The 13952-nt window shown below is 36.9% G+C and overlaps 1 protein-coding gene across 2 annotated transcripts in view; it reads left to right on the top strand.

Moving 5' to 3' along the window:
* Nucleotides 1-13952, top strand: part of ARSK (arylsulfatase family member K) — a 50000-nt gene that overhangs the window by 12145 nt on the left and 23903 nt on the right. For both annotated transcript variants that reach the window (XM_517649.7, XM_016952996.3), the window contains one exon: nt 655-814. In XM_517649.7, coding sequence (XP_517649.2) covers nt 655-814 — 160 coding nt within the window. The remainder of the gene's footprint in view (nt 1-654; nt 815-13952) is intronic.

The raw sequence follows: 13952 nt of genomic DNA, 5'->3' as shown, positions 1-13952 counted from the left end.
AGGTCAAATAATTTGTCAAAGACCACTCAGTAACTGGTGTTATTGGGATTCAAACCCAGGTAATCCCCCATCCCACCTCTCAGAAAACATCTTGCTAGATGAAAACAGAAAGCTTATTCTAACTTTCTATTTATGTACACAGAAATGGGAAAAGGAAAAAAAGTGTTTATTGAATAAACAATCATAGTTGTAGAAAGTGAGAGATAAGGCATAACACACTACGTTTTTTGTGGAAAGCCAGCAAAAGGACAGGGAATAAGGGAAGATCCTTAAGGATGTTGGGGAAATGAGATCTGTACTTCAATTGTCTGATTTAGAAAATTAACCAATAAATACTTAGGGATTGTTTTTATGATTGAAAGAGGCCTCTAGTCACACATGCTTTGTATTTAATTCCAGCTGTATTTACCTTAAGTAACTTAAGCACTAAGCGTTAGTCAACTCATCTGTAAAATGGAAATAGTAACTCCCCACAGAGTATCACTCTGATAAAATGAGGTAACAATCAGAAATGTTTGGTAAAGCACCTAATCTGGGTACGTCTTATTGCAGAGCATAAGCTCTTCACTAGTGGACTGCTCTCTCAGAGTAATTGTCCTAATAGTTAAATTGTTAAGCTTTACCTTAATCCCAATTCCTTTTTTTTTTTCTCAGCAATGTGGAGTGGCCTCTTCACTCACTTAACAGAATCTTGGAATAATTTTAAGGGTCTAGATCCAAATTATACAACATGGATGGATGTCATGGAGAGGCATGGCTACCGAACACAGAAATTTGGGAAACTGGACTATACTTCAGGACATCACTCCATTAGGTAAAAATAAAACAAAAATAATCATCATGGACTGCCCTCTGCCATAGCGTGTACCTGTACTCTTTTTGACTTTAATTTTTTTATTTTTCCACAAAGGTGAAAGTAAATCTCTTAATCCCTTCATTGTGTTAATTAGGCTGAAATTTTAGCTTTCTTTCATCTTCCTAAAACATTAAAATGGCTAATATACTAGTCATTTTGTTTTTCTTAAGCATTAAAAGTCTATAAATAGTGTTTGTAAACTCGTTTAGCCCATGCTTTATTTTCATTGAATTTCCTTTAATGGCTACTGTATTATTAATTTTAAAATCTGTTTTTAAAACCATAGCCTTCTTGCTGCTTTCGTTGGTCAGTTCTCTCTAACTTGAGTCTATTGTAACTTCTTTTTTTCTTTCATTTTACTAAGTCCTCAAAAACCAGGCAGCCAAGCATAGTGGTTAAGAGTAGAGGTCAAGAATCAGATTGCCTGCTTTTGAATTATAGTTTCTGTTTACTACTAGTATTGTAGTAGTCTGATCTTGGACACATTGTCTAAATGTTGACACTGTACTTTAATTTCTTTGCTGTGAGGATTAAATGTATCAATAAGTTCAGAAAAGAGCTAACATAGGAGGCCTGAGACTGCTCTCCTTAGAAAGGCCTGCTTGGAAGGTTGGCCCCTGTCTGGCATCTAGGAACTTGGATTTCTGGAGTATTCCCACTATTCCTTAACTGATAAGAGTGGCCTATTGTGTGCCTGGAGCATTTGTGCATTGTGGTTTATGCCGAATACCAGCTTTCCTTCCAGGAGTCTGGAATTTTGGTACGTGCGAAGTAGAGGGTGCTTATATAATCAGCACCCCCGCCTAAAAAACTTGGGTACTGATTCTCTAATGAGCAGAAACAACACTTCACATGTGTCGTCGCAATTTGATGGTGGAAGAATTATGTCCTCTGCGACTCCAACCGGACACTTGTGCCTAGTTTCTTCTGGACTTTGCCCTAAGCACCTTTTCCCTTTGCTGATTTTGCTGTGTATCCTTTTATGTAATAAATTATAGCCATGAGTGCAGCTGTATTCTGGGTCCTGCAATTCCTCGAACTGAACTTCGGTGTGATCTTGGGATCCCGCAACACTTGTGAACCCCAACACAAATACATATTAGGGATTAGAGTGCCTCTTTCTTACTTAGGCAAGTGCTAATTGAGGGTTATTTGTAATGGTTGTTGTGATGGTGATGATGATACTAATGATGATGATAAGTAATAATAAGAAAAAATTAAGTTAACAAAAATAGTGATGAATGTAGTGAGTTGAATAATGTTCCCCCAAATTTCGTGACCACCTAGAAAGAACTTCAGAATGTGATCTTATTGGAAAATAGACCTTATTTGCAGATGTAATTAGTAAGGATCTCCAGATGAAATCATGACTGCTGTCTTTATTAGAAGAGGAACAAGGACATAGGCACACAGAGAAGAAAACAATGTTAAGACAGAGGCAGAGATAGTAGTGAGGCAGCTACAAGCCAAAGAATGAAAGATTGCCAGGAGTCACCATAAGTTAGGAAGAGGCAAGGAAAAATTCTGCCAGAGTCTTCAGAGGGAATGTGTCTCTGCTGACACCTTGATTTTAGACTTATAGCTTCCAGAACTGTGGGAGAACAGGTTCCTGTTGTTTTAAGCCACACAGTTTGCAATAATTTATTCTGACAGTTCTAGGAGATGAATACAGTGAGTTTTGGGTAAACAGATACTAAAATAATCTAAAATAATCTGAACATTAAAATGGCTCTCCTAGTTACTGTTTAATTTCTTCCCTTTTCTGTCCTCCAAATCTAAAAGATGGCAGTACAGGAAATGCAGAAGCAATCCTGACATTCCTGTTCTTTACTCTGTCTTCTAATGCATTGCCAAATGTAGTCAGTTCTACTTCTGAATTATTTCTCCAACTTACTCACTTCTCACTCTCTCCACCAAGCTACTGTCATCTCTTGCCTAAACTATTAAAATGGGCTTCTACCTGGACTCTTCTTACTCTATCTGACCCATTTTCTATAGGCAACCAGAATGATCTTTCTTAGATGTATGTCTGATTACATGACACACTTGCTTAAAATCTTTCAATGGTTTTTCTCTTCAGGTTAGTTAAAATCCCAAATCCACAACATGATTTATGAGACCCTACATGATCTAGCCCCTGTCTACCTCCAGTCTCATTTCATACCACCCTCTCCATCCCTCAGTATGCACCTGGTCTTTTAAAACTTTCCTTAATATGCTTTTTACTACTTCTGGACTATTGCATGAGCTAGTTTCTCTGTGCAAAATCCTGTTCCCCTACTCTTCTCTGCTAATATCAGAAAGAAAGGGAGGGAGAAGAAGTACATGTAGGAGGAGGAGCACAGGCTTTGTGTCTATCAGAGCAGTCAGATGCCCAGCTTCCCTGCTCACTATCCTTGTAACCTTGGGCAAGTTACTTGATATTGAGTGTCAGTGTTCTGTAAGAATTCTTGGGCAAGTTACCTGGCATTAAGTGTCAGTGTTCTGTAAGTTATCTGTAAGAATTATGATGCCTACCTCATTGGATGACTGTGTTTTATATGAGTTAAAAGATACTATACAAGGATTAAGTGGAATAATATAAAATATTTAACAGTGCCTGGCACAGAGTAAGCATTTACTCAATGGAAAGATTATTATTATGAAAATGGCTTAACCAGAATTGCAGTCCAACATTTATATAACCATCTTTTTTTTTTTTTGAGACACAGTCTCGCTCTGTCACCCAGGCTGGAGTGCAATAGCGTGATCTTGGCTCGCCGCAACCTCCGCCTCCCGGGTTCCAGCGATTCTCCTGCCTCAGCCTCCTGAGTAGCTGGGATCATAGGCATGCGCCACTACGCCCAACTAATTTTTTGTATTTTCAGTAGAGATGGGGTTTCACCATGTTGGTCAGGCTGTTCTGGAACTCCTGACCTCATGATCTGCCCGCCTAGGCCTCCCAAAGTGCTGGGATTACAGGCGTGAGCCACTGCACCCGGCCATAACCATCATTTTTCTAAAGTGCTTTGCATTGCTAGTTACTTTATGGAGTTTCACAAATTTCTCTTTAAAATCTTTCTCCTTTTTAGAATGTAAGCTTAATCTAAAGTAAGATACAACTGTTTATAATAAAAGAAATCTAAGATTGAATGCCATATATTCCCTGTAACTTTTATTCTTCTATGTGACATGGTTAAAATATGACCTGACTTATATTCCGCAGCAGGATAATTATCCATGCAGAGCAAAGACCTTATCTCTTCTTCTCTGCTTTATTCCCATTTGCCAGCATAGTGCCAGTACATTGTAGGTTCACAATTAAATTTCTGATGAATGAAAAAGTTATTTTGAAGTACCTACAGTTTATTATTTGATAAACATTGATATTCTGTGTAACACAGGATCATATCACTTGTTCATTATTAGTATTTTGTATATATCTACAACTAATAGAGGATATCCTGTTTTTAACTTTTTAAAATTCTTTAAATATTAATATTTAGGAGTTCTTTCTTTGTCATGTGGAATTCTAAAATTAGTAGAGAAAAAAAACACTTAGATGTTGATGTTTGGGATGTCAAAGATGGTTTTCAGTGCAATACTTGCTTAAAGCATATTTTCATTTACTCACACTCTCACCAGAGCTTAGGAAATTGAAATAAGCCACGAGGAGTATTTTTATGAGCGCTGTATGTACCCACACAGACATTTGGCTGACAAATAGGTCAAGGTTGCTGTTAATAGTATGTCTGAAGGTTATATGAATTATATAGCACATTATTTTTCAGTGTAAACTTAAAAATGGGTCTCAGAACAAAACATGGTCTCTCAATATGAAATTTCATAAATAGGGGCATTCAGTCTTGTTGATAGATTGACTTTCAAAATCAAAATGCAAGTTATTATAATTCTTTATTACGGAAATTGGCCATTTTTGAACCTGCTTATATTTTCAGCCAGAATTACAGGTTTCTTTATTACTATAATACTTCCATCTGTCTTTTTTAGGCATCAGCGATGCTTCCTTCTTGTACCAGTTTAGGAACACTAATTTAATTAAGTGTCCCTTATTATATATGACACACCACACCATACTAGGATCTCTATGGGCTGCACAGTTGTTTCATCTGGACAGTTGTTAAAGAGATACTGGTAGTATTACTCATAAAAATGCCATTTACTGATGATAAGACCTTGAGCAAGTAATTTATCTGCTTAGAATCCCAGTTTAGTCAGATGAGCTTTCACTAGATGGCTTTAAAAGTTCTTCTACTCTGAAATTCTATAACTCCAATGGAGTACAGTTAAGTGGTTTATAAATTTCTGATACTCATCTGCCCCTTCACATTATATGTATTGTGTTATAACAGGTTTAAGTTCAAATTTGCTGTCTTCCTATCAATTGAAAGAAAACATTTGGGCCGGGCGCGGTGGCTCACGCCTGTAATCCCAGCACTTTGGGAGGCCGAGGCGGGCAGAACACGAGTTCAGGAGATCGAGACCATCTTGGCTAACACGGTGAAACCCCGTCTCTACTAAAAATGAAAAAAATTAGCCGGGCGTGGTGGCGGGCCCCTGTAGTCCCAGCTCCTCGGGAGGCTGAGGCAGGAGAATGGCGTGAACCCGGGAGGCGGAGCTTGCAGCGAGCCGAGATTGCACCACTGCAGTCCGGCCTGGGTGAAAGAGCGAGACTCCGTCTCAAAAAAAGGAAACATTTGTATTTGCCTTCAGGTAAAATTGTGTTGCCTATCTATTCCTAAAGTAGTGGTTTTCCACTGAGGGCAGTCACCCTTCCCCCCCATACACCACCCCCACCTCTACCCCTTAGCTGCCAAGAAGACATTTGACAATGTCTGGAGACATTTTTGGTTGATAACACCGGGGTTATTTTGCTGGCATCTGGTGGGTAGAGGCCAGGGTTGCTGCTAAACAGTCTATAATGCAGAAAACAGCCCCTTCCCTAGCAAAGAATCATCAAGTCCAAAATGTCTTTAGTATAGAGATTGAGAAAACATGTCTAAAACTAGATATTTTATGCTCATCAGCCTGGTCTTAGGAATGTCACACTTAAAATAATTGCCTACATTTTAAATATTGTTTATTCTTTCATATTCTAAGGGATCAAATCCACTTAACACTATTACATCAATTTTTTTTAGAATTAACAAAAAATGTATAGAATGGTGTATAGAAAGTGTATAGAATTAGGAGGTAATTGATTTTATACAGAAAATTTTAAAAACTAAATTTCTAACATCAGTATAATAAAAAATTTAATATTAAGTAGAATTCCTTAAAGTACTAAGACTAGAAGATGACCCTTATTTCAGTTACAAAAGTAAAATCAGCTATTTGTAGTATCCACTAAGCTAATATTTTTGAGCCAGCTACAATGTGCCAGACATTATTTTTAGATGATGCAAATACAATAGCAATCACAACACAAACTTCTTCAGTGTCATGGAACTTACATTCTAATGATATCAGAAGAGAAATTAAACACGCTGCTGTGTTGTTTTTCCTAGCTTCTGTCTTGTTGAAAATCTAAAATCAAATTCCCTATCATTTCATCTTACCATTGTAATTATGTATGTTGTCTGCTCATGTAGATTAATATTTTTCTAAGCCAAGTCAAAATAAGCAGTATTTTTAATTGTTGTATGTACATAGTAAGTATATAGACTTAGGGAGTACAGGAGATATTTTGATACAGGCATATAATGTGTGATGAAAACATCAAGGTTAGTGGAGTATCCGTCCCCTTGAAGCATTTGTCCTTTGTGTTACAAACAATCCAATTATATTCTTAGTCATTTTAAAATGTACAATTAAATTATTGACTATAGTCACCCTGTTTTATTGTCAAATATTAGATCTTATCCTTTCCATTTTTTTTTGTACCCATTAATCATTCCCACTGCCCCCACCCCAACTATTCTGCCCAGCCTTTGGTAAACCATCATTCTGCTTCGATTGTTTAATTTTCAGCTCCCACAAATAAGTGAGAACATGTGAAGTTTGCCTTTCTGTGCCTGGCTTATTTCACTTAACATAATGACCTCCAGTTCCATCCATGTTGTTGCAAATTACTGGATCTCATTCTTTTTTATAGCTGAATAGTACTCCATTGTGTATATGTACCACATTTTCTTTATCCATTTGTCTGTTGATGGACACTTTGGTTGCTTCCAAATCCTGGCTTATTGTAACTAGTACTGTAAGCAACATGGAAGTGCAGATATCTCTTTGATATACAGATTTTCTTTCTTTTGGGTGTATACCTAGAGAGATTGCTGGATCATATGGCAACTCTATTTTTAGTATTTTGAGGAACCTCCAAATGGTTCCTCATGGTGTTTGTACTAATTTACATTCCCACCAACAGTGTATGAGGGTTCCCTTTGCTCCATATCCTCGCCAGCATTTGTTATTGCCTGACTTTTGGATAAAAGCCACTTTAGCTGAGACGATATCTCATTATAGTTTTGATTTGCATTTCTCTAATGATCAATGTTGCTGAGCATCTTTTCATATATCTATTCACCATTTGTATGTCTTAATGTCTGTTCAGATCTTTTGCCCATTATTTAATCCGATTATTAGATTTTTTTCCTGTTAAGTTGTTTGAGCTCCTTATATATTCTGGTTATAAATATCTTGTCAGATGGATAGTTTTCAAATGTTTTCTCCCATCTGTGGGTTGTCTCTTCACTTTTTTTTATTGTTCCCCTTGTTGGGCAGAAGCTTTTTAACTTGATGTGATCCCATTTGTCTATTTTTATTTTAGTTGTCCGTGTTTGTGGGGTATTACTCAAGAAATATTTGTCCAGTCCAGTGTCCTAGAGAGTTTCCCCAATGCTTTCTTTCAGTAATTTCATAGTTTGAGGTCTCAGATTTAAGTCTTTAATCCATTTTGATTTGATTTGTAATGTGGTAAGAGATAGAGATCTAGTTTCATTTTTCTGCGTATGGATATCCAGTTTTCCCAGCACCATTTATTGAAGAGACTGTTCCTTCCCCAATGTATGTTCTTGGCACCTTTGTCAAAAATGAGTTCACTGTAGGTGTATGGAGTTGTTTCTGGGTTCTCTGATCTGTTCCATTGGTCTTACGTGTCTGTTTTTATGCCAGTACCATGCTATTTTGGTTACTAAAGCTCTGTAGTATAATTTGAAGGCAGATAATATGATTCCTCCAATTTTGTTCTTTTTGCTCAGGATAGCTTGGACTATGCTGGGTTGTTTTTGTTGTTTTTTGTTTGTTTATTTTTTCTTTTTTGTGGTTCCATATACATTTTAGGATTGTTTATTTCTACGAAGAATGTTATTGGTATTTTGATATGGATTGCATTGAATCTGTAAATTGCTTTCAGTAGTATGGACATTTTAACAATATTGATTCTTCCAATCCATGAACATGGAATATCTTCTCAGTTTTTTGTGTCTTCTCAATTGCTTTCATCAATGTTTTATAGTGCTCATTGTAGAGATCTTTTACTTCTTTAATTAATTCCTAAGTATTTTTTTGTAGCTGTTACTTTCTTCATTTCTGAAGGATTACTTCATGGGATGGGATTACTTTCTTCATTTCTTTTTCAGATTGTTTGCTGTTGGCATATAGAAATGCTACTGATCTTTGTTTGTTGATTTTGTGTCCTGCAACTTTACTGAACTTATCATTTCTAATAGTTTTTTGGTGGAGTCTTTATGTTTTTCCAAATGAAAGTTTACATCATCTGCAAACAAGAATAATTTGACTCCTTCCTTTTCAATTCAGATGCCCTTTATTTCTTTCTCTTATCTTATTAGCTAGGACTTCCAGTACTATGTTCAATAACAGTGGTGACAGTGGGCATTCTTGTTGTGTTCCAGATCTTAGAGGAAGGACTTTCAGTTTTTCCTCATTCAGCATGATACTAGCTGTGGGTCTGTTGTATGTGTCTTTATGTTGAGGTATGTTCCTTCTATACCCAGTATTTTTTGTGGTGGGGGTGGGTAATCATAAAGGGATGTTGAATTTTATTAAAAGCTTTTTCAGCATCAGTTGAAATGATCATATGGTTTTCGTCCTTCATTCTGTTGATATGATGTCTCACGTAAGTGTATACTTTTTTTTTTTTTTTTTTTGAGATGGATTCTTGCTCTGTCACTAGGCTGGAGTGCAGTGGCACGATCTCAGCTCACTGCAACATCCACCTCCCAGGTTCAAACGATTCTCCTACCTTAGCCTCCTGAGTAGCTGGAACTACAGGCGCACGCCACTACACCCGGCTAATTTTTTGTATTTTAGTAGAGATGGGGTTTCACAATGTTGGCCAGGATGGTCTCGATCTCCTGACCTCGTGATCTGCCCGCCTCGGCCTCCCAAATTGCTGGGATTACAGGCGTGAGCCATTGTGCCCAGCCAAGTCTATACTTTTCATGTCTTCTATTCTGAGACTTAAAAATTGACTGAGATTTGCACTTAGTACTCTCAATATGGTGATCATTTTCACTAAGTTTTTTGGATTGGAACCGGGCGCAGTAGCTCATGCCTGTAACCCCAGCACTTTGGGAGGCCAAGGCGGGCGGATCACTTGGGCTCAGGAGCTCGAGACCAGCCTGGCCAACATGGTGAAACCCTGTCTCTACTAGAAATACAAAAAGCTACCCAGACTCTGGGTCTTCTCAGCTATATCACTTCTAATCCCAACTTTGACCTGCCAGACTCTTTTTGGCTCAAGTTCCATCTCCCTTGTGACTCTTTCTCTACCTCATAGCTGCATCTTAAACACCTCCAGTTACTGGATTATTTTCTTTCTAAATTTAAATTCTGTAAATAGGGATGATAGGCCTAACTTATATTTCATGCAAGACTCCATCATAAGTTAAGTGCTGGCCACGTTAAGTGCTAGTGCTTACGTTAGGTGCCCATACCTGGCCAGTCGACAGGCTAGAAAGGGAGTTAAATCCTACATAATGTGGCCAACTAGGTCACTCCTTCAGCAAGAGCTGTGGATATGGTGATGTGTCTGCTGCAATGACTGCTTAGTAAATTCTATTAACAACAGATAATCTGGCAATAACCCACCCGCTTTGTTTTTTCAGATTTGATGGCATTTTGTCTGGGTTACATTTTCTGTATAATATTGAAAAACAAAGGTTTACAAAAATTGTAAATGTTATAGTCAAATTGATATGTTAATTACTTTAAAAGCATTAGAAAAATAATCTCCTTTTGGATATAAAATGGTGAATGTGATCTAAACCATTTTTAGATTCATAGCTGAAGTATTTTATTACAGTTTTTTCCATAAAGTAGCCTTTGGCATTTATTTTTAAAAGTACAATAGTAGGAGAGTTTTATGTCTGAGTGATTATGAGGTGGAAATACCAATTTGTTAGCTTAGCAAGTCTCATTAAGCACCTGCCTGGATCAATGTCTTGCATGTAGCACATATTCATTATTTCTTTAATTGAGTCAAAAAGGCTGCCTTTGTTTAAGCTCAGACTACATTAAACATGTATACTCTGTCAAGGGCTACAGTCATCTAGGAATTCAAAGTTGTAAATATTAGTGCTTCCACAATGATGAATTCACAAGCAGACCAGAAAATGGCTAGGTGAGATTTCACAAGATAAAATCCCTGAATACTCACCTCCACACACACACATGCAAACAAAACTTTTCTTTGAAATATATTTACTATCATTATTATCATATAACCAATATAATTTGTGATATAATTAATATTACTGTTTAATAGAGAAAAATCTGTGATTTTAATCATATTTGCAAAGAAATCCATGAATAAGAAAAGATTAAGGGGCATTAGCTATTATAATTTTACCAAAAAATGAAACAGTTGGAATTAATAAAAGTAATAAATGTAAAAGCATGCATATTTTGAGCGTTTAAATAACGTATATTTTAAAATGATGTTCCAACCTGAATTTGCCAGGGTAGATGTTATTCAGTCAACTAAAACAGACTGTTTTTGGGAGTGATCATATGTAAAGAAGATGGATGACAACCTTGTAAATCCTTTTAAAAATTGTATGTGTGTTTCTCTCAAATTTGAGAGAAGAATTTTTTTTAAGAGATGAGGTCTCATTTTGTCACCTAGGCTGGAGTAAAGTGGCAGGATCATAGCTCACTGAAGCCTTAAACTCCTGACCATAAGTGATCCTCCCTGGTCAGCCTCCCAAGTAGCTAGGACCACAGGCACATACCACCATGCCCAGCGAAGAATTTTTTTTTTTTTTTTTTTGGAGAGACAAGGTCTCACTATGTTGCCCTGACTGGTCTCAAACTCCTGGGCTCAAACAATCCTCCTACCTCAGCCTCCCAAAGCCCTGGGATTACAGATGTGAGCCCCCACACCAAGTCCAGAAAAGAGCATTTAATGGGAATGAATATAGATTCCTTTTTTTCTTACAGAATTTATTAGGTCAATACAGAAATTTGCAAGGGCATTTTTCAGAATTATCGTTTTTCCAATATTTTGATTGTGAGACTTACCAGAAACACATTAGCTGCTATAATCCCATCAATAACAATGAGAAAAAGAGAGAGATCACAGAATTCCAAGTCTGAGATAGTTAATCATCTTCAGTAGACTCTTAGGAAGCTGAAGGTTTATGTTTAGGCTCCTACTTCATGTGGAAAGAAAACTGTGATAGTCTCATCATCAATTTAAGGTATATTTTTTCAGATATAATTGTTACTATGTAAACTAATCCTGTGCTACTTGTAAACTGATTGTATCCAATATTTTAGCAGTAGAATTTGGCACACTGCCACAGAAAACCCACACAGTAATGGCAAATATACAAATTTATGTAATAATTAGTTGGTAATGTGTTAAGTAGTTTTGTTTTTCATTTGTATTAGTGAGAAGTTTTTTGTTGTTAAAAATAACTAATTTAACTGCTGATTGTTGGTTAGTGTATTTGGCTATCACCTGTTTTCTGGAATTGAACCAAGATAGAATAATTCTCCTATTTATAGGCTACTGTTGAAGCCCCATTTTGATTATCCTCCATTTTGATTGAATTTTGATTAAAATTTGAGGATTTCTGCAGAAAAAAATTCTTAAACTGTGCATCTCAAACCTTAATATACACACAAATGACTTGGGCAACTTCTTAGATGCCCTTTGTGATTCAGTGAGTCTAGGATGGTGTATTAGTCTGTTCTCATGCTGCCATTAAAGACATACCCAAGACTGGGTAATTTAGAAAGAAAAAGAGGTTTAATGGACTCACAGTTCCACGTGGCTTGGGAGGCCTCACAGTCATGGTGGAAGGTGAAAGGCACATCTTACATGGCAGCAGGCAAAAGAGAATGAAAAATCAAGTGAAAGGGGAAAGCTTTTAAAAACCATCAGATCTCGGGAGACTTCTTCACTACCACGAGAACAGTATGGGGGAAACCATCCCCATGATTCAATTACGGTGAGTCCCACCAGGTCCCTCCCACAACATATGGGAATTATGGGATCTCCCAGAAGCTGCTGATGTTGCTGGTCCATGGACCACACTTGGAGTAGCAAGGATATAAAGAACTGGACCTCTGGTGGAAGTAGGACAAGATTCACAAATTGTGAATATCTTTATCAGAAATGTGTGGTGATTATTTGTATCCCTTTGAGAAGAAAAGCCCCTCTTATATTTCTATAAAGAGTTGAAGTAGACATTGGGCCACTTAAGAGGGGCATGATATAATGAAACACTGAAGCCTCTCTAAGTTTGTAGAGGACAATCTTCTTCAAGATAGGTATGCTCCATATCTGAGCTCCTACCTGAGGATAGATTAGAGTGGTGTCTTCCATTGCACACTGTGTGTAATGAGAGAATGAGAATGAAAAAGGTAATAACGTCTTACTGTTATTACGACAATAGTTTTGACCTCATGGGCTCACTGAGAGTGTTTGGGAATCCTTAGGGATCCCTGTACTACACTTTGAGAGATGCTGGCGTAGAGGAAACTATACATTGTATAGCTGTGCCTATTGCAAGCAGCAGGGTAAATTTATATTGAGAACAGCCATTGAATCATAAAATATCTGAGCCACAGGTAGTTTTGGATCCTCCTCATTGATGCAAGTCCTTTTTAATTGTCCTGATTGAAACCATACTCTTGGTATTCTGGACAAAATACATAGAAATGGAATGGTAAAAAATTGGTTCAAAATACCCCCAGTGGTTAAGTAATTAGAAAGCTTTTATTTGGAAAAAGTTATAGCAATTACTGGTGGCGGGGAAGAACACTTAGAACGATGAGACAAAGAAGTAGCTCTGAGCATATGAGCGAAAGATATGATTTCCAGGTGCAATAGTTTAGCCTGATTAAGAGACCATCACTCTTGTAAGAAGGGGCTGGATACATTGGTTAGTAGAGAGAATTATAATGTCAAAAGAGTTATCTTATTATTGTAATTGTAATATATTATGAAGTTGCATATTCATATTCTCATTCCATATTTTACTCGTTGGACTCACTGACTGGAAGGTAGCTTGGGCCGGAAAGAGGGACTTTCTGGACTAAGAATTGCAGCTCCTGTAGCAGCCTACTGCTTAGGCTGCATCTACTCCTCTTATTGTGTTTCATGATGGCCCAGGAAGGTTGGGCTGGACCAGGAAGTAGTGAAAGTAGAATGGAGAGTCATTGATTATAATTATTAATCTTTTTTGAATACATTAAACAGTGCTAAATGATTTTAAACTACTGTAGTATATTCATCTACTGAATACATCACTTTATACTCATGTTCTTCCTCACTAAGTTGCAAAGAAATAAATTGTTATTTTACACTTCAGGCACAGTGAACGTGGGTCAACTAATCAAAGAAGTGAAAAAGTTTGAGAAAGGTAAAAATACCTTTTGCCTTTAACCATAATCTTGTCTCTGCTGCATTAACAGTGCTTGAAATCATTTGTTATAACTCTACTTAAGTACCAGCAATTATGGGAATCATGCTAAAGCCATACTTATGAAAAGGCAAGAGAGGATACCACTAAGATAATAGAGAATCACATATTATTTAGTTAGAGGACAATCGCATATTATTTAGTTATAAAGCCAAGTTTGAAATCTGGCCATAATGATTAGAGTAGGCCAAAATTAACTTTAT

This window comes from Pan troglodytes, chromosome 4 (assembly GCF_028858775.2).
Source record: "Pan troglodytes isolate AG18354 chromosome 4, NHGRI_mPanTro3-v2.0_pri, whole genome shotgun sequence".
Classification (NCBI taxonomy): Eukaryota; Metazoa; Chordata; class Mammalia; order Primates; family Hominidae; genus Pan; species Pan troglodytes.
The sequence above is the reverse complement of the archived record's forward strand: the minus strand, read 5'-3'. Positions and strand labels throughout refer to the sequence as shown.